General features: G+C 35.1%; 3 protein-coding genes across 4 annotated transcripts; 2 read left to right on the top strand and 1 right to left on the bottom strand.

Annotated features, from left to right (window-relative positions):
- The first annotated feature begins 2,979 nt into the window (after positions 1–2,979).
- Positions 2,980–9,144, top strand: LOC143462420 (galactosylceramide sulfotransferase-like). Its single transcript, XM_076960588.1, has 8 exons — positions 2,980–3,251; positions 3,787–3,878; positions 3,973–4,088; positions 4,411–4,462; positions 5,069–5,301; positions 7,117–7,334; positions 7,620–7,783; positions 7,903–9,144. Exons 2-8 carry the CDS (start codon positions 3,855–3,857, stop codon positions 8,344–8,346), a joined length of 1,251 nt encoding a protein of 416 aa, XP_076816703.1. The 5' UTR covers positions 2,980–3,251; positions 3,787–3,854; the 3' UTR covers positions 8,347–9,144.
- A 639-nt stretch (positions 9,145–9,783) lies between these two features.
- On the bottom strand, positions 9,784–11,615 carry LOC143462429 (ubiquitin carboxyl-terminal hydrolase 12-like). The gene is made up of 4 exons (XM_076960600.1): positions 11,593–11,615; positions 11,397–11,480; positions 11,047–11,244; positions 9,784–10,946 (listed from the first exon to the last, which is right to left on the bottom strand). Exons 3-4 carry the CDS (start codon positions 11,241–11,243, stop codon positions 10,772–10,774), a joined length of 372 nt encoding a protein of 123 aa, XP_076816715.1. The 5' UTR covers position 11,244; positions 11,397–11,480; positions 11,593–11,615; the 3' UTR covers positions 9,784–10,771.
- Positions 11,616–14,308: 2,693 nt separating this feature from the next.
- On the top strand, positions 14,309–21,872 carry LOC143462407 (galactosylceramide sulfotransferase-like). 2 transcript variants are annotated; one of them, XM_076960567.1, is made up of 10 exons: positions 14,309–14,454; positions 14,521–14,684; positions 15,202–15,299; positions 15,397–15,509; positions 15,607–15,645; positions 15,828–15,879; positions 16,490–16,722; positions 18,806–19,017; positions 19,315–19,478; positions 19,601–21,872. In XM_076960567.1, exons 3-10 carry the CDS (start codon positions 15,276–15,278, stop codon positions 20,057–20,059), a joined length of 1,296 nt encoding a protein of 431 aa, XP_076816682.1. In that variant the 5' UTR covers positions 14,309–14,454; positions 14,521–14,684; positions 15,202–15,275; the 3' UTR covers positions 20,060–21,872. The 2 variants fall into 2 exon arrangements, with proteins under 2 accessions (XP_076816682.1, XP_076816690.1); XM_076960575.1 differs by lacking the exon at positions 15,607–15,645.
- The last annotated feature ends 90 nt before the right edge of the window (positions 21,873–21,962 follow it).

Consider the following 21,962-nt stretch of genomic DNA (forward strand, 5'->3'; position numbering starts at 1 on the left):
TAGTAAGCAGGCTTAATCGTTTATGAGAAAACGGAAAACGGAAACGTTCTAAAAGAAATGGTAAGCAATTCAATGTAGTGTGCCGCGAAATTTCTTTTCTGAGAAACGAACCACTGGTATTAATTTATAGTATAGAGCAGGGGTGGCCAACCAGTCAGAGACTAAGAGCCTCACTTCTTACTGTGTTAGCCGCAAAGAGCCACATCATACACATTGGCACACTTGAATATCACCCCGTCTCTTACTCACTCACATACACACCTTTGTTCAACTACGTTTATTGTAAATGTTACACACTAACATGAAAATGACAGAAATTTACAAGTCATTTATACTGTATAAGCTAAAAATCACAAATACAATATGAACGAAAGAGCCGCATAATACCGGGCAAAGAGCCACATGCGGCTCGCGAGCCGCGGGTTGGCCAGTCCTGGTATAGAGCATAGGCTACTACATAGTTACACCTGAAAAATTGAGCACAATCTGGTGTTAATAACAAGTTATAACCTTTGAAGTTCTTCTTTATTCTATTTTTGCTTTTATCATGCTATTGAAACGATAAAACGGTTCTGCAACCATCAACTTTGAATACATACAGCTCCGTTGAAGATCGAGTAGCAGGGGCACACTAAGACTGGTTGGAGCCCAGGGCTAAAATTGAGTAAGCTCGTCGCATAACTATTGATACTAGAAGTTTCCAGCAGAGAGTAATCAAACTCGAGTCACGAGTCTTTTAAACCAACGTTAGTAATTAAGAAAGTCGAGTCGTTTGGTAAATATTGTAAGACTTGAGTAAAGTCAAGTTGATTGATATCCGAAACTAAGCTACACAGAAAGCAAAAATACCATTTTTGTCTATCCGAAACGTTTAGAGCAATATTTGCTCGATTTGGTTGTACCGTATGCATTTGTCGACAGGTATATAAACTCCTTTTAAGCTATACTCCTTAATGTGTTTGGATGAAAGAAAAGAGATTCGTTTTACCTCAACGCTGAAACATCTAATACAGTCTTGTGCAAGTAAATTGACTAAAGTTATGTTTCAGTCCTTGCACAATGTTTCGGGGGTGTGTTTGGTTATATCTCGATAGCTGCAATTTCATTTTCTGATCGAATAATGTATAAATCCACTACATATTGCGTAACAATTGTAAAATGCGTTTTTGACGTCATAGATTAGGGGTGGGCAAACTGCGGCTCACCGGCATGTTTTTTGTGGTTCTTCTAGTCTAGTCGAATCGTAAAATTTCAAATAAATTGTAAAGGCTACCAAAAGTACCGTTTATGAACGTTTCTCTCTTTTTCTTTTCCTTACTTAGGCCAGCATTGATGACAAGTTGTTAATTATCCAAATTTAATGATATTTTTCGATTGAGGAATGCAGATATGGAACAATTAAACGACATAAACTATTTATGACGTCATAAGTTCTTATGACTTGGCTCGTCAGTAAAAATTTAACAATCAAAGCGGCTCTCGGGTTCAAAAAGGTTGCCCACCCCTGTCATAGATGATTTTTAAACCGTTTAACTATGTTTTATAGTAAAGTGATATTCTATATGTGTAGTTGAGAATCAGGCTTGTTGATATTTCTGTGATTTAAAGTAGCAGATATCACTCCAAGAAAGCGGAGTCGCATTCTTACTCTTTTAGAACACTTTGACTGTACCCAAACAGCTATTGCAAGCATTGTAGGAGTCAGCCAAAAGTCTGTGTGTCGGATTATCAAGCAACAGAAAGATTAAGCTGTTAGTCCAAGACACAAAGGAATATTCGGTAGAAAGCCAAAAACTACCCCAAAAGATGATGCAGTCCTCCTTAGAAACAGCAAAAAGAATCCTAGGAAAATCAGTTTTGATTTACAAAAGGATTTAGCGCATGCCGGAGTTCATATAAGCTCAAGTACCGTGCGCCGCCGCCTGCTAAAAAGTGGTAGAAAAGCTAAAAAGCCGCTAAAAAAGCATCTTCTTACTCTTAAAATGAAAAGAAAAAAATTAGAACGGGCTAGAAAACACAAAAATTGGAAAGTAGAAGATTGGAAGAAGGTTTTATTTTCAGACGAAGGCCATTTTTTGTTCAAGGAAAGCACAGTCGATTTGTCAGGATCAGTAAGGGTGAACAGCTAAGTCCTGCTCATTTCAATGAAGTTGTAAAACATCCCCAAATAAAGATGTTCTGGGGCAGTTTTAATTTTTCTGGAGTAGGATCACTTTTACCTATTGAAATGATGAAATCGGACAAATACAATTCTGTAATTGAACAAAAAGTTATTCCAGACATGAGAAGAGCATTTCCTAATGGTGTAGGATAATTCCAACAGGATCTTGCCCCATGTCATTCAGCCAAAAAAGTAAAGGAAATTTTCAGGAAACACAAATTAAATGTTTTAGAATGGCCTGGAAACTCGCCAGACCTTAACCACATTGACAAATTATGAGCAATACAAAATCTCGGCTACAGAAATTGGATTGCACAGCCATGACCAAATTAATAGAGGCCATTATTCAAGTATGGTATCGAGACACAAAAATTAGAGAAAACTGCCAAAAACTGATAGAATCTATGCCAAAAAGAGTGATGGAGTTAATAAAAAATAAAGGGAGGCCATATAAAGTACTAAAACTTAAATATATGACAGTTTGTGAAGTTTAACGTTTAATAAAGGAAAAAAATTGACATTAAGGGATTTTATTTTTATGGTCAATTAATTTTCACAAGACTGTAAGACTGGTGAAATAGAGAAACTTTTTTCTGCCAACGTTTCGTTAGCCCATTCGGGTTACCTGATCATCAGGGCAATGGGAACTGTAATCAAATTTTTTGCGATGAGGTAAAGGAATTTATTGCTTGGTTACTACTTGCTAAATTTCTTAGGAACAATTATGTGATGTCATAATGCTGCATACTTAACTAGAAAGCAAGGTATCTTTTTATCGTTACTAACATTATCATGCTTGTCAATGTGAAAGGATTCAATGAATTTACGTTTCCAATAATCTTCCTCAAAATTCGGAGCATGTGCGTCTTTCCAACTGTAAGTGTGCTCATGTTCTAAGGCGTTTCTACTGAAGGATATTTTTTCAGGTCGAAAGTTGATGATATCTACTTTAAGTTCTTTTATCCGAGTCAAAAGTGAACGTTTAATTTCCCCAATGTACATGGAGCTACAATCTTGGCAAGGGATCTCATGAATCGCCCTTTGTCTTTTATGAGTTGGTAGTTTGGTACCCCGACTTTTGCAGAAGAAAGTAAGTTACCCATTTTAAAGTAAGCTTGAATACCGTCTTAATCTTTAGACTATACTTAAGATCCGTTTTAAGTTACTTCAAGGTATATAACTATATATAGTTTGTTTGTTCGTCATAAGTTATTTTGTTAAGTTGAAAGTCAGCACATTCGGATTTGCACAAATGTCAAAGCTTAATACGTATAGGTAATTCCACGAAACCGAAATGTATACGGACGCATTTTTTGGTAAATGATCCGTATGTAATCCAAATAGCATATTAGGCTATTAACGGCTATAGCTCCAGAGACCATAACTAACCGAAGACTATAGTTGTCTGTAAATATTTTCCCTGTTCTTAGCCAAAATGTTGTTCTTTTGGTGCAAAAAATGGTTGAAATCACTTTGATTTTTAAAATTAACATATAAGGCTATACCTATTAAGTTACAAATGCAACAATGTTTTCATGTTTAGAGACGAAATAACATGTTTTAGTTTGGCCAGTAAGCTAGTTAGTGTTACCAGTAATACTAACAAAATATGCCTCGTCAAACAGGAAAAGGGTGCTTGTCACATCGCATTACAGTTTCCACTTTTTCGGCCAATAACTGACTATACCAGCACATGTTAACAATACAGAAACTGCAGGTGCATTGTTCATGTATATTAGTGCAACTTCTAGTTTACTAGAAATAGGATTTCTTCGTGCTGAAGCTGATTTCATTTGTTTTTACTTGTTCAGAAGGATATGCATAGACCTGTGTGCATGTTGGCACTATTTGTGCTGTTATGTATTTTATGCTTTCATGGACAACGTGTTCAATTTAGACCACCAAGCTATGTGGTGGAGAAAATGAGGTAATTTTGTAAAGCGAAATATTTGGTTTTAACAAGAACAACTCAATAATAACAGCAGTCAATCTATGTTGCAAAACCTACATATTTTGTATTACAGCCCTACAGGTGTCCGGATAATTCATTCAATTAATGTCAAGTGAATATTTAAAAAAAAATCTACACACTATGTACGAATTATAGTTTGAAGTTATAACTTATTTGCAGATTTTACTAAAGCGATCAGTTTGGTTCTGAACAATTTTATAGTGTTCGATCTGTTTGGCACTTTATCGCGCAAGGCATAATAATGCATCATTATGTAATGGAATGCATCATTTTGCAGATACCCGAACAGAAAGTTGGACAAAGATTTTGAAAAAATCGACGGTGACAAAGTAAAATAAATATTTTAATTTTGTAACTAGCTCTGTATACTTATCAACTGTACGACTTATTCGAGGGCTCCCTAGGACCAAGCCCATAGGACAAGGTTCACAATCGGGCTTAAAAATGTGTGTCTGAAACGGACTTTGATTTACGCACATGTTGGTTAATTCGGTTTGTAACATTCTTGGAAGTTTGGCTTACAGGAATGATTCCATAGCACTCTTCAAAGTTCATAGACCAGAAAAACACGCATCTTAACCCAATGGGAGGCGGGAAGTGCTAACTAACATGTTAAATGTTTCTGTTTCTTATCGTAATAATGTAGGCTATTTATTGTCTTACCTTGTCTCATTGATACCTCTGGTCCTAGCACCTATCACAGTATGTTGTGTACTTTGTTTTAGAAAATTTTTCTATATTAACACATTATTCTGTTAATAGAGTGAATATTTTGGCAATATTACACTTATCCGTATAACGCCGGATCACTTTTTGCGACATTTTCTCGCCAGCATAATTTACAATTTGAAGTAAAATCTTCACTCATCACATGAGCGTTTGATTTTATAAGATTGCCAGTATACATTAAAATTGAACATCCAAACTGACTTTAGATGAAACAGGCCGTACCAGAAAAGTATTTGATGTTCTTGAAGACACACAAAACTGCTGGCACATCTTTGATGAATATGATCGAGAGATATGCAGAATCCCACAACCTTACCATAGCACTACCAAATGGAGTCAACGCCGATCAATTCGACTACCCACATAAATTCACTGAGGAACTGGTTTTACCATTGTTCAAACCAGAACAAGACTACAATGTCATCTGTCATCATATGAGGTAAAGTTTTTTACTCGCATAAGTAGTGGGGTTCAGCTTACGTATAGGCTAGGGAAAAGTGTTTTCTAGTTATTGATTGAAGTTTATGAATTTGTTTTTTGACAAACACTTTAACTGTCGTTTGATATTTGGAAACTTGCTCTGAATAACTTCGTGTGAACACTCCTTTTAGTACGTTCCCAGGTTGTTTTCCAGCATCTATGCTGATAAGAAGTCTGTACTGGAAATGCCTGCTTCTTAATCTTAACACTAATTATTATTATCTATGTCTCAATGTGTCAGCTTTAGCTATATGTATCTCACCTTGTCAAAACATTTTTTCGCTCAATGCTCCTGTTACGAATTGCTTCGTTTTTCCGGTCGAACATTTTAACTCCCATCGCTTTCACGTTTTGTAAGCTTGCACTTCTACCAGAGAGCAGACATCGAGATAGAGAGCGTTAACTGAGTGAATCATCGAAATCAACAGATAGGTTGTTGATCTTATAAGCAGTAGTATTACTTATATTCTTGGTTATTTGTAATGATGAGAAAGTGTACAGCACGCATAATAAAACACATTTTCTTGTGAGCTATTTCTATTGTAATATCAAAACCTTTCGGCCGACAAAAGGTTAGAATATTCTAACTGCACACAACAATAGCGTCAGGTAATTCAACGGGTGAATTAAGTTAAGATACCCTCAGAAGTCAAAGTGTTCTTCAAGCTCATTATATGAATTCCTGCCGAATTCAAATCTTGAACGTCATAGCCAGAAAATTGAAAGTCTTCGTGGTTGCTTTTGTATAAGTTACACTATAAAGTATAATTGTTGCTTCTAAACTCTCTGCCATATACTGTTGCTTTTCGAGTTCAAAAATGACATAAGCTTGGTAGGCTTAAGTTATGGGCTTGGTTCACGGTGTTAAAAACTTAAGCTCAAATGTTTTTAAGACTGAGTTTGAAATTACAACGTCTTAAATTAATGATGTAATGCAATTGGACTCAAAACGCCTGATGCCATGCCGGGTTCAAAGTTTGGGCCAGCAAAGTATTACTACAGTATATAACAATATTGCTTTAAGGTTATAGAAAAATTTATGTAGCCGAAAACACTTAGCGTCTATAGCTGTTAGAAACTAAGAATTCTGTAGCCGTAGTCGGCTGTTGACAATTAGTAATTAAGCACATGACGGACAGAACTTGGGGCAAACCTTTTTGTAAACATTAGACCCACGGAAATGCACTACCCCACAATTTGAATAACAATTAATTTCTACAATCATTTTTTAAGATTAGGCGCCGCTAGTAGGCCTACTGCGTGGTCGTATAAATTTTTTATCAGGATTTTACTCACAAACAGTTCTTTCGTCGGAAATTTACAATGTGCTTTGACAATTAGCGACAATGATTGCTAACTGTCAAATAACGGTTAGTTCCAACAGGCTTATACCCTTAACAAAGTCAACAGCTCTACGTTGACCCGAGGCGGTACAGCAGCCTGTAGAATGCAGTTGTAGGTGTAATGATGAATGAATAATACTACGCTAATTAACTAAGGTCGATAAAACTCTTAAGGTTACATATATTTTAACAGCATACAACGTAAGCTTTGCACCATACCCTATAGGCCTATACACAGTAGAACTCGCATATAACGGATATCGTGTATAACGGATGAATATCGCTAGTCCCGACTTGTCCGTTATATGCCAGCTCTACTGTACATGACAAGCTTTTTTAAGAAATGAAAAGCTTATCAGCTTAAACTGAAATACTTCGAGGTATAGCCTACTATGAGAAATATCTAAATAAATATAATTTTTAACACACAGATTCAATTCGTTTGAAGTGGAAAAAATCATGCCGAAACACAAAACAAAATATGTCACAATTTTAAGAGAGCCTGGAAGGTTGTTTGAATCCATATTTGACTATTATTACGAACAAGTCGTTTTTTTTCACAAGGTCCCGACGACAATGCCAGTCGATATAAATGAGTGGCTTGATATGGCTCCGACACTTTATGGCTATGCGAACCCTGAAAATGAAGGTAAGCATAATAGTCTTTCTTTCTGTTCAATCAATTAGACTTCAAATAACTGCAATAAAACACAAAGAAAATCAGGTTTAATAGCTACTACAGTAAAATGATAATCGCTTATGTGTTATATAGTCGAAATGAAAGTTGAGAAATGTAAACAAACCATTTTACTGTCTTGTGAAATATGAAGATGAAATTGTATTGCTTTGTTATTATCAAATCAAACACGAGTGAATAATTGTGAAAATTGTATCCTGTTATTAAAAACTACCAATTAATTGTTCATTTGTTCAGACAAGCTGTGGTTTATCGGAAAGAATATGGAATTTTTTGACTTTGGTTTCAACCCATTGAACGAAACAGACGAGTATATTGGAGCAGCGATCAAGAAAATAGAATCCCAATTCGACCTGGTTTTGATCTCCGATTATTTTCTGGAATCAGAAGTTCTGTTTAAGGTAAAGTACATCAGATGAGAGAATATTGGTTGACTGCTAAAATGCAATTGATACTGGGTATGCTTCTTTTATAAGTATGATTATTGATTAATTAAGGTAACTGTGCTACTGTATCAAAGGATTTAATGAACTGGGAGTGGAAGGACATGAGAACGCTAAAACTGAATTCAAGGATAAAAGTAAATGACGGACCGCTACCAGAGCAGTTGAGGAAAAAAATTCGAAAATGGAATAAAGCTGATGCTGCGCTTTTTGACCATTTCAACGCGACCTTTTGGAGGAAAATCCAAGATTACAACCTTGAAAAAATGAGGGTTGACACCGAAGCTTTGAAACGCTTAAATGAAGAGTTTGAAAAGGAATGCGTTACAGCTAATGCGACGCTTGACGACGATAATCTGTTGTATAATCCTGGCCAACACCTTACTTTGAAAGGTTATTCTTTAAAAAAGGATTCGAAACAACATTGGGAATGCAGCCGTGCAACGATGGGAACATTGCAGTATTCAGAAAAACTACGCGATGAATATAACGAAAAATGGAGACAAATTGAAACATCATAAGATGGAAATAAATTCGAGAAAAAAATGCTTTACTGCTTAGCTTATTCCGAACGTTTTTCCTTTTTCTAATCCCGTGCAAAGCTTATAAAGCGATGCCCTTAAAATAGGTTATGTTAATAGCCTACATATCACTGGTTTCAATCCAAACTGTTTCTGCTGTTATGACATTAACCATTTTGAAACGCGAATTCAAAGTTAAATTTAACGCAAACTTGTGGGCTAGCGGCTAGCCTGCCAATATTTGTCTTTGTATTTTCTTGTATGGAGTAAGCTAATTAAGTAACTTCAGCATGATCGTACGAAATTAATTTCTGCTATGGCACATTCCGACCTTTGTAGTTTCTTTTTTGAAATTAAACGGTTTGAGAAGTTTCGGTATAAATTAATGAACTTTGTTCATTTCCTGTTGGGATATTTCAGTTTACTAACTTTTTGTAATTTTTTTTATTATCTTGTTTAGAAAAGTTTAAATTTTTTAAATGTGTACTTAAAACATTCCACAAGCATTCTCTTATACAGTAGAATTCGCCTAATCGACACCTCAAAGGGATGAAGACAAAGTGGCGATATAGGCGAAATGTCGATATAGACGAATCAATATAAATTGTTCCTAAATTCCAGTTTTAGTTCAATGTAAGGGCCTGGTAAGGGTTAAATGTGTAATCTAATCAGCACTGCCGCTTAATGTTATGTTTTCGCGTACACTACGGCAAAGAACAACACAAACAAGATCGTGAAAAATAATGGTGGTTGTATTTACACGTAATACGCACGCAGACGGTACTGATGCGGAGCAATATGGCGTTACTACAGTAAGGTGACATCATAATTACGTCGAATACGACTAGGCAACCTAAACCGTCTTACGATAACGTCATAAAGTCGTAAGTGGGATTACGTCCCGAAGCGAAAAGAAAAGCTACAACTGTCACTATAAATGAAACAAATGCTCTGGGGGATCAAAAAAGGTGTCGATATAGCCGAAGTCGATATAGGTGAACTCGAATGTACTTAAAAGATAGGAATTTTGCCGGGACCAACGAAAAAATGTCGATATAGGCGAATTCTACTGTATTAAAATAACCTATTCAATTTCAAGTTTCCTGTTTAAATCTTACCTTACTTGTAAATAACTGTGTAAGGATTAAGGCGTGAAATGAAGGGTTGCGTGTGCTCATCACACCTTTATCTTCTTTTGTGACATCACACGGGACGTGCGGATAATTTAATATTTTTAATTGGTATGTCGTGGTGATCGCTAACATTTCATCCTTCTGGTTTTGTTGGGAAGTAGGCCTACTCTGTAGTGTGTACGCTGTATTAATTAATTATCAGTAAAACGCCCATGAAAAGAAGGAGAACACCAACACCAAACAGTAACCCCTTGTTAGCAAAAACTTGCTTGACGTAATGATGCGTTACACCTTACACGGCACATTACTTGATGCAGTTTTTATTTACGAAATTGATTTCTGCTTATATTTTAAGCGTGGAACATGATAAGAATACTAATTACTGGAATAAAGCTCTCAAAACAAATATAAACAATTTTAAAAAAACGTCTCAGATCGCAAAAAGCAAAATAGAGTAACCCGGCATTAAATTCAAGGTACGGCAGAAAGGGACTGGTATAATCTTCCTCTTCCTTTCATGTACGTCTTTATAGATGATAGGGAAAATTGTTGATATATACCAGATTGTTGATTAGAGACTAGAGATTAAAATATTTAACGAAATAAAATGACACGTTGATTGGCAAATCAGAGCAAACCCATTAAGCCATAAGTTAAAGGAAAATGGCACCACTTTTACAAACTACAGAGAGAAAACAAATCAACAATTTGATTTAACGCTTGGGAAACATTTCTGTAACAATCCAAATTGAGACCAGACCAATAAAAAGTTCATTGGAACAACACCTAACCCCAGAGGCGATCACTGAATCAGCAAAAAGGTCAACAACATTCATGCACGAAAACCGTAAATAGATAAATAAATTTTCAAGTATAGAGTTTTAAAATTGAAATTTCCAACTATTTTTCATTTGAAAAAAAAACAAAGCTTAAAAAGGCAAATGCATTTAATGGTTCTGCGAGAAACCAATCAAACTGCAGCAATATTACGGCAATTTAACTGCAAGGATATACAAACGTACGTAGTCATTGACCTGCTTATACAACTGTTGCTTGTTCATTAAAAATCGCATTGAGTGGTAAGGTATAGGTATTTGTTAAGCTTTTTCTGACAAACACAATTATAAACGTACTGGTTTTATATTTTAAATCAAGCATCCATTAATGTGTAATAATTTACCAGACTTTAAATAGCAGGAAGTATAACTACTAAGACATAGAATGGAAAAATGTAAAGATGTTGCTACAATAGCAGCTACTTTTCCGCATACAATTATTGCTTTCGTTGTCTATTACTCTTTGGACTGATAGAACAAGATATAACCCGATTCAGAGTTTTTATCAGCGGTGACACCATAGAAATCTTCCATACCACTCGGCTCCAACTTTTCAACAGTGTCATCATCGAAAAGTAGCCACATTCCGTGGCTTTTAACGATGGAAACATAGTGGCCACGGTATGGACCCCTGGATAATAAATCAAATCAAGGTTCACACCACCATAGCAAAAACGTTAATGTAAGATAAAACATGAAACGCAAATTAATGGGCAATGGTTGAAACTTACGATCCGCAATGCACCACAACTGCAATCAAATCATAGAGTCTTTCTGGATTAGAGGCATCATCTGTTGTGTTGAAGAGACGAAGTTCAAACGGAAACACGACACGATAAGTGAGCTTGGTATACTTGTTTAAGGTATCACAGTATTTGAATCGTTTCAAGTGCAGAGCCAAAATCATTGGCAGCTTTTTGATTCTCATTCTGTGATCAGAAATAACACAAATGTTGCGTGCGTGATCGACACATTTTCAGTGCATTAAAGCTAACGAAAGCATTTTTACAGTCACAAATAAAAAGCTGTTTAGAAGTAGCTTATCCAGTACAAATCCCTTGTGTTCGGGCACGGGACTTACTGTATTTGTGCTTCTTGTTTGCTTCTGCAAACTTCACACGAATACTTGTGCTCGCCACTTAGTATCTGCTGGTTGCTGAATACCCTAAAAGAAAAAAAAATCTTTACAAGCAACCTATATTAGTTAGGAAAGGTCTGTAAGTAAATTATATTTTACCATTAAAAACATGAACAAATGTATTTAGGCATGTGCTCACTCATCAATTTTTTGAATTTGTGTAAATACAAAACTCTTGACACGAATCCTAATTTAGTGTCTCACTAACTCATATTTCTATCAATACTGAACAAACACTAACATTGTTTTCAGATGCTAGGAACTCATTCTCTGCAGTCAAAATTATTAAATTAAGTCAAAATTTACAATTAAGCTAAAATTTGCCAGTACTTTTACTTTTTGTGAGGTTTTTATGCGAATAAATAGAATATTTACTTGTAAAAACAGGTAGAAGTTTTGCGAAAATACGTCACAAAGGAATCATATTAACATGTAAAGGCAGAACACTGTCACAATGTCCACTTGCATTATGATAACTTTTACTACAAATTGTCTATTCGTTGTTAATAGAGATCATTTGTTACAGAAATTAAACAATTTATAAACAAATTAATTTCCACAAATAAATTCGCTTTGTTTGTTAGGATTGCAACTTGAAATGTAAGTAAAATACTGTAATCGCTTAAAAAGTCATCTTCATGACAGTTCTTGGTTAATGGAGACCAATAAGACCTTTTTGTTCCTGCTGTTGGCATTATATGTTTTACTATTATTAAATGCAATACTTTTCCAGTTAACGATGTACTGTACTTGGTTTCACTACTGTTAGAATATGCATTTGTCGAAATCTGACAATAGGTTGCTGTTTGTTACATCCATGATTTGGGTTGAAATTAGCACATCACAATCTGAGTTTATATAGCAACAATAATAACAAGTACCAGTATGCAAATAATAATCAAGCATATAAAAGCCAATTTCCAGACATTTTATAAGCTATCAAGATGTATATGCTACAAATACACAAATATGATATAAGACAACACCTTATTGAGCATAAAGGCTTTAACTGAAATACTGGTGACAAAACACAAGCAGTTTTGGTTAATTGGACAATAAAGAAAGAACATGCAAGATGCAATAGGTAGATGTTCAGCTTGCAGCTGCCCAGGAATAATTATATAAATATAACGCTACAACTGTACTGGTACAATTAATTATATCAATAGTTAATAGACATTTTTCAAATCACATGCAACGGTTGCAAATATAGAATCTGCTTGCTAAACTTTAACTTTATATGCCTGCATTGTTAGTGAAAATAACTTATGGGAAGGAATCTTAGTTTTGGGAATACAGTTTAGTAACACCAACACAATTTAAATTTATCTGCATACTTGGTACTGGGGTCATTTGAACAAGAGTTTTTAAGAAATATCTCATGAAAGTTTTACAAAACCAGAGCAAAGCATCATTACAAAAAGATTATTAACGTTACACATATTCACAGTATATAAGTTTAAACTGTGCCAATCAAAATTAGAAAATAGATAGAAAAATTAGAAAATAGATAGGTGCACGCAATAAGCAATTATGCCACCTTCAGCGATTTTGTTGTTTGTTTAATTACTATGTAAACTGTTCACCGGGAAACGGTTGGTAGATCACATAAAAACAGCGATAAGCTTAAAGCAAATAAAGGTTGCGTAAAGGGAAGGAGAGTTACTTGAGCAAATGGAAGGATGGAATCGACATGTTAACATTTGGGAACTTACCTTAAGCAATGAGTTATTGACGTGTTTTGCTCAATATCAACCGATAAGTCAAGAAAATCTTCATCTTTGTTTTTAACCTGTACATTATTAAAACAAGACATAATCAAGCTGTTAGAGTTCAGTAAAAAAATCTTGTTACACATCATTCAAATAATATTCAAATATTCAAGCGCAAGTACCATGCGCCGCCGCCTGCTAAAAAGTGGTAGAAAAGCTAAGAAGCCGCTGAAAAGCATTTTCTTACTCATAAAAAGAAAAAGATTAGAACGGGCTAGAAAACACAAAAATTGGAAAGTAGAAGATTGGAAGAAGGTTTTATTTTCAGACGAAAGCCATTTTTTGTTCAAGGAAAGCACAGCCGATTTGTCAGGATCAGTAAGGGTGAACAGCTAAGTCCTGCTCATTTCAATGAAGCTGTAAAAAATCCCCAAATAAAAATGTTCCGGGTCAGTTTTAGTTTTTCTGGAGTAGGATCACTTTTAGCTATTGAGGGCAAGATGATTTCGGACAAATACATTTCTGTAATTGAACAAAAAGTTATTCCAGACATGAGAAGAGCATTTCCTGATGGTGTAGGATAATTCCAACAGGATCTTGCCCCATGTCATTCAGCCAAAAAAGTAAAGGAAATTTTCAGGAAACACAAATTAAATGTTTTAGAATGGCCTGGAAACTCGACAGACCTTAACCACATTGACAAATTATGAGCAATTACAAAATCTCGGCTACAGAAATTGGATTGCACAACCATGACCAAATTAATAGAGACCATTATTCAAGTGTGGTATCGAGACACAAAGATTAGAGAAAACTGCCAAAAACTGATAGAATCTATGCCAAAAAGAGTGATGGGATTAATAAAATATAAAGGAGGCCATATAAAGTACGAAAACTTAAATATATGACAGTTTGTGAAGTTTAATGTTAAATAAAAGAAAAAAATTTACATTAAGGGATTTTATTTTTATGGTCAATTAATTTTCACAAGACCGTAACACTAGTGAAATAGAGAAATTTTTTTCTGCCAACGTTGTGTTAGCCCATTCGGGTTAGCTTCATCAGGGCAATGGGAACTGTAATCAAATTTTTTTTGATAAAGTAAAGGAATTTATTGCTTGGTTACTACTTGTTAAATTTCTTAGGAACAATTATGTGATGTCATAATGCTGCATACTTAACTAGAAAGCAAGGTATCTTTTTCTCGTTACTAACATTATCATGCTTGTCAATGTGAAAGGATTCAGTGAATTTACGCTTCCAACAATCTTCCTCAAAATTCGGAGCATGTGCGTCTTTTTAACTTTAAGTGTGCTCATGTTCTAAGGCGTTTCTACTAAAGGATATTTTTTCAGGTCGAAAGTTGATGATATCTACTTTAAGTTCTTTTAACCGAGTCAAAAGTGAACGTTTAATTTCCCCAATGTACATGGAGCTACAATCTTGGCAAGAAATCTCATGAATCGCCCTTTGTCTTATATGAGTTGGTAGTTTGGTACCCCGACTTTTGGAGAAGGAAGTAAGTTACCCATTTTAAAGTAAGCTTGAATACCGTCTTAATCTTTAGACTATACTTAAGATCCGTTTTAAGTTACTTCAAGGTATATATAGTTTGTTTGTTCGTCATAAGTTATTTTGCTAAGTTGAAAGTCAGCACATTCGGATTTGCACAAATGTCAAAGCATACGTATAGGTAATTCCACGAAACCGAAAATTGCATATGGACGCATTTTTTTGGTAAATGATCCGTATGACATCCTAATAGCATATTAGGCTATAGCTCCAGAGACCAGAACTAACCGAAGACTATAGTTGTTTGTAAATATTTTCCCTGTTCTTAGCCAAAATGTTGTTCTTTTGGTGCAAAAAATGGTTGAAATCACTTTGATGTTTAAAATAAACATATAAGGTTATACCTATTAAGTTACAAATGCAACAACGGTTTCATGTTTTGAGACGAAATAACATGTTTTAGTTAGGCCAGTAAGCTAGTTAGTGTTACCAGTAATACTAACAAAATATGCCTCGTCCAACAGGAAAAGGGTGCTTGTCACATCGCATTAGAGTTTCCACTTTTTCGGCCAATAACTGACTGATTTTATACCAGGACATGTTAACAATAAAGAAACTGCAGGTACATTGTTCATGTATATTAGTGCAACCTCTAGTTTACTAGAAATAGGATTTCTTCGTGCTGAAGCTGATTTCATTTGTTTTTACATATTCAAAAGGATATGCATAGACCTGTGTGCATGTTTGCACTATTTGTGCTGTTATGTATTTTATGCTTTCATGGACAACGTGTTCAATTTACAATACCAACCTATCCGGTGGAGAAAATGAGGTAATTTTGTAAAGCGAAATATTTGGTTTTAACAAGCACAACTCAATAATAACTGCAGTCAATCTATGTTGCAAAACCTACATATTTTGTATTACAGCCCTACAGGTGTCCGGATAATTCATTCAATTAATGTCAAGTAAATATTTAAAAAAACAATCTATACATTATGTACGAATTATAGTTTGAAGTTATATTTGCAGAGTTTACTTAAGCAATCAGTTTGGTTCTGAACAATTTTATAGTGTTCGATCTGTTTGGCGCTTTATCGCGCAAGGCATAATAATGCATTATTATGTAATGGAATGCATCATTTTGCAGATACCCGAACAGAAAGTTGGACAAAGATTTTGAAAAAATCGACGGCGACAAAGTAAAATAAATATTTTAATTTTGTTACTAACTTTGTATACTTATCAACTGTGTGACTTATATGAGGGCTCCCTAGGACCAAGCCCATACGACAAGGTTCAAAATCGGGCTTAAAAATGTGTGTCTGAAACGGACTTTAATTTACGCACATGTTGGTTAATTCGGTTTGTAACATTCTCGGAAGTTTGGCTGACAGGAATGATTCCATACGAATCTTCAAAGTTCATAGACCAGAAAAACACGCATCTTAACCCAATGGGAGGCGGGAAGTGCTAACTAACCTGTTAAATGTTTCTGTTTCTTATCATAATAATGTAGGCTATTTATTGTCTTACCTTGTCTCATTGATACCTCTGGTCCTAGCACCTATCACAGTATGTTGTGTACTTTGTTTTAGAAACTTTCTATATTAACACATTATTCTGTTAATAGAATGAATATTTTGGCAATATTACACTTATCCGTATAACGCCGGATCGCTTTTTGCGACATTTTCTCGCCAGCATAATTTACAATTTGAAGTAAAATCTTCACCCATCACATGAGCTTTTGATGTTATAAGATTGCCAATGCCAGTATCCATTAAAATTGAACATCCAAACTGACTTTAGATGAAACAGGCCGTACCAGAAAAGTATTTGATGTTCTTGAAGACACACAAAACTGCTGGCACATCTTTGATGAATATGATCGAGAGATATACAGAATCCCACAACCTTACCATAGCACTACCAAATGGAGTCAACGCCGATCAATTCGACTACCCACTAAAATTCAGTGAGAAACTGGTTTTACCATTGCTCAAACCAGAACAGGATTACAATGTTATCTGTCATCATATGAGGTAAAGTTTGTTACTTGCATAAGTAGTGGGGTTCACTCTATATGTATAGGCAAGGGAGGCAACGTTTTCAGAAAGTTTTTGCGGGCAGGCGGGCGAGCAGAATCCGGAAATGGCAAACAAATGTATTTAGGCAGATACGGCGGGTCCAGTTTCCAGAACTGAAATCAAGCTTATTTAAATTTCGAACCCAGCTTTTGTCTTGAGTTCACTTAAAATGATACGTTCTTCAATCTTGAATTCATTCAATTTAAGCTCTAATTACAGCTCATGTAAATCTTTAGCTTGTAACAGCCTGGGTAGTATTTTACAATACCATTACATCATTTCTCGCAAAAGTGTTTTCTAGTAATTGATTGAAGTTATGAATTTGTTTTTTGACAAACACTTTAACTGTCGTTTGATATTTGGAAACTTGTTCTGAATACTTCGTGTGAACACTTCTTTTAGTAAGTTCCCAGGTTGTTTTCCAGCATCTTTGCTGATAAGAAGTCTTTACTGGAAATGCCCGCTTCTTAATCTTAACACTACTTAATTATTATTAATAAATTATCTATGTCTCAATGTGTCAGCTTTAGCTATATGTATCTCACCTTGTCAAAACATTTTTTCGCTCAATGCTCCTGTTACGAATTGCTTCGTTTTTCCGGTCGAACATTTTAATTCCCATCGCTTTCACGTTTTGTAAGCTTGCACTTCTACCAGAGAGCAGACATCGAGATGGAGGGCGTTAACTGAGTGAATCATCAAAATCAACAGATAGGTTGTTGATCTTATAAGCAGTAGTATTACTTATATTCTTGGTTATTCATAGTGATGAGAAAGTGTACAGCACGCATAATAAAAAAAAAATTCTTGTGAGCTATTTCTATTGTATTATTAAAACCTTTCGGCCAACAAAAGGTTGGAATATTCTAACTGCACAGTGCACACACCAATAGCGTCAGATAATTCAACGGGTAAATTAAGTTAAGATACTCTTAGAAGTCAAAGTGTTGTTCAAGCTCATTATATGAATTCCTGCCAAATTCAAATCTTGAACGTCATAGCCAGGAAATTGAGTCTTCTTGGTTGCCTTTGTATACACTATACCGTAATTGTTGCTTCTAAACTCTCTGCCATATACTGTTGCTTTTCGAGTTCAAAAATGACATGCTTGGTAGACTTAAATTATGGGCTGGGTTCACGGTGTTAAAAACTTAAGCTCAAATGTTTTTAACACTGAGTTTAAAATTACAACGTCTTAAATTAATGATGTAATGCAATTGGACTCAAAACGCCTGATGCCATGTCGGGTTTAAAGTTTGCAAAGTATTACTACAGTGTATAACAATATTGCTTTAAGGTTACAGAAAAATTTATGTAGCTGAAAACACTTAGCGTCTATAGCTGTTAGAAACTAAGAATTCTGTAGCCATAGTTGGCTGTTGGCAATTAGTAATTAAGCACATGACGGCCAGAACTTGGGGCAAACCTTTTTGTAAACATTAGACTCAAGGAAATGCACTACTCCACAATTTGAACAACAATTAATTTTGACAATCATTTTTTAAAATTAGGTGCCGCTAGTAGGCCTACTGCATGGTCATATAAATTTTTATCAGTATTTTACTCACAAAGAGGTCTTTCGCCGTAAATTTACAATGTGCTTTGACGATTAGCGACAATGATTGCTAACTGTCAAATAACAGTTAGTTCCAACAGGCTTATACCCTTAACAATGTGAACACCTCTGCGTTGACCCGAGGCGGTACAGCAGCCTGTAGAATGCAGTTGTAATGATGAATGAATAATACTACGCTAATTAACTAAGGTCGATAAAACTCTTAAGGTTATATATATTTTAACAGCATACAACGTAAGCTTTGCACCATACCCTATATACACAGTAGAACTCGCATATAACGGATATCGTGTGTAACGATGAATATCGCTAGTCCTGACTTGTCCGTTATATGCCAGCTCTACTGTGGGCTACATGACAAGCTTTTTTGAGAAATGAAAAGCTTATTAGCTTAAACTGAAATACTTCGAGGTATAGCCTACTATGAGAAATATCTAAATAAACATAATTTTTAACACACAGATTCGATTCGATTGAAGTGGAAAAAATCATGCCGAAACACAAAGCAAAATATGTCACAATTTTAAGAGAGCCGGGAAGATTGTTCGAATCCATATTTGACTATTATTACGAACAAGTCCCTTTTTTTCAAAAGGTCCCGACGACAACGCGAGGCGATATAAATGAGTGGCTTGATATGGCTCCGACACTATATGCGAAACGTGCAAATAAAAGTAAGCATAACATGCCTTGTGTTTCTTTCTGTTTAATCAATTAGAATTGAAATAACTGCAACAAAACACAAAGAAAGTCAGGTTTAATAGCTACTACAGTGAAATGATAATCGCTTATGTGTTATAAGTTTATAGTCGAAATGAAATTTGAGAAATGTAAACAAACAATTTCACTTTCTTGTGAAATTTGAAGATGAAATTGTATTGCTTTGTCATTATCAAATCAAGCACGAGTGAATAATTTTGAATTTTGTAACCTGTTATTTTAACCTACCAATTAATTCTTTATTTGTTCAGACAAGCTGTGGTTTATCGGAAAAAATATGGAATTTTTTGACTTTGGTTTCAACCCATTGAACGAAACAGACGAGTATATTGGAGCAGCGATCAAGAAAATAGAATCTCAATTCGACCTGGTGTTGATCTCCGATTATTTTTTGGAATCAGCAGTCCTGTTTAAGGTAAAGTAGATCAGATGAGAGAATATTGGCTGACTGCTAAAATGCAATTGATACTGTGTATGCTTCTTTTATAAGTATGATTATTATTGATTAATTAAGGTAATTGTGCTAATGTATCAAAGGATTTAATGAACTGGGAGTGGAAGGACATGAGAACGCTAAAACTGAATTCAAGGATAAAAGTAAATGATGGACCGGTACCAGAGCAGTTGAGGAAAAAAATTCGAAAATGGAATAAAGCTGATGCTGCGCTTTTTGACCATTTCAACGCGACCTTTTGGAGGAAAATCCAAGATTACAACCTTGAAAAAATGAGGGTTGACACCGTAGCTTTGAAACGCTTAAATGAAGAGTTTGAAAAGGAATGCGTTACAGCTAATGCGACTCTTGACGACGACAATCTGTTGTATAATCCTGGCCAACACCTTACTTTGAAAGGTTATTCTTTAAATAAGGATTCGAAAAAACATTGGGAATGCAGCCGTGCAACGATGGGAACATTGCAGTATTCAAAAAAACTACGCGATGAATATAACGAAAAATGGAGACAAATTGAAGATGGGAATGAATTTGAGACATAACTGTTTCCCTTTTTCTAATCCCGTGCAAAGCATCTAAAGCGATGCCCTTGAAATAGGTTATGTTAATAGCCTACATATCACTGGTTTCAATCCAAACTGTTTCTGCTGTTATGACATTAACCATTTTGAAACGCGAATTCAAAGGTAAATTTAACGCAAACGCAAATTTGTTGGCTAGTCTATACCAATATTTGTCTTTGTATTTTCTGGTATGGAATAAGCCAATTTAGTAACTTACTATTCAGCATGATCGTACGAAATTAATTTCTGCTATGGCACATTCCGACCTTTGTAGTTTCTTTTTTGAAATTAAACGGTTTGAGAAGTTTCGGTATAAATTAATGAACTTTATTCATTTCCTGTTTGGATATTTCAGTTTACTAACTTTTTGTAATTTTTTATTATCTTGTTTAGAAAAGTTTAAATTTTTTAAATGTGTACTTAAAACATTCCACAAGCATTCTCTTATACAGTAGAATTCGCCTAATCGACACCTCAAAGGGATGAAGAAAAAGTGGCGATATAGGCGAAATGTCGATATAGATTATAGACGAATCAATATAAATTGTTCCAAAATTCCAGTTTTAGTTCAATGTAAGGGTCTGGTAAGGGTTACATTTGTACCCTAATCAGCACTGCCGCTTAATTTTATGTTTTCGCGTTAACTACGGCAAAGAACAACACAAACAAGATCGTGAAAAATAGCCTAATGGTACTTGTATTTACACGTAATACGCACGCAGACGGTACTGATGCGGAACAATATGGCGTTACTACAGTAAGGTGACATCATAATTACGTCAAATACGACTAGGCAACCTAAACCGTCATAAAGTCGTAAGTGGGATTACGTTCCGAAGTGAAAAGAAGAGCTACAACTTATAACTATAAACGAACCAAATGCTCTGGGCCGGATCAAAAAAGATGTCGATATAGGAGAACTCGAATAAACATGAAAGATAGGAATTTTGCCGGGACCAACAAAAAAGTGTCGATATAGACGAATACTACTGTATTAAAATAACCTATCCAATTCCAAGTTTCTTGTTTCAATCTTACCTTCCTTGTAAATAACTGTGTAAGGATTAAGGCGTGAAATGAAGGGTTGCGTGTGCTCATCACCTTTATCTTCTTTTGTGACATCACACGGGACGTGTGGATAATTTAATATTTTTAATTGGTATGTCGTGGTGATCGCTAAAATTTCATCCTTCTGGTTTTGTTGGGAAGTAGGCCTACTCTGTAGTGAGTACGCTGTATTAATTAGTAATTAATTAATTATCAGTAAAAAGCCCATGAAAAGAAGAACACCAACACCAAACAGTAACCCCTATTTAGCAAAAACTTGCTTGACGTAATGAATTTAGGGCTGGATTATCCGGATAACGGTTAACCTATTAACCGCAGTTTTTTTTTCTATCTGATATCCGGATATAATTCTGCCGGTTAACCGGCTAAAAGAGTATCGTTGCTAATGCGTTTTACAATTTTTATTAAGTTTGAACATTCTTAGTTACGTAGAGGCTGACTCCTGCTGAGGGCAATTAAACCTTTGTTCACACTTCTATTGTCTTATACTTTCAACTACGGTACTCGTAAAATGCACGAGTGAAATTTACTATCACGTCACAAAGAAAGCATATTTATAAGCATATAAATTTGCGTGATTTTTCTCGTGTTCGCTCGTACTGCGCGTGTACGTAGATCTACAATAAAACTGTGTAATGATTTTACAATCCATTTTTCATGCAAACCTCGTGAAATCGATTGTCTCACTTAGCAGTTATTATCCGGTTAACCGGTTAGATAAATTCCAAATATACGGATATATCCGTTATCCGGATAGTAAAAATTATTGATATCCGAACTAACCCTAGTAATGATGCGTTACAGTTTACACCTT

The sequence above is a fragment of the Clavelina lepadiformis genome, chromosome 1 (assembly GCF_947623445.1).
Source record: "Clavelina lepadiformis chromosome 1, kaClaLepa1.1, whole genome shotgun sequence".
NCBI classification, from domain to species: Eukaryota; Metazoa; Chordata; class Ascidiacea; order Aplousobranchia; family Clavelinidae; genus Clavelina; species Clavelina lepadiformis.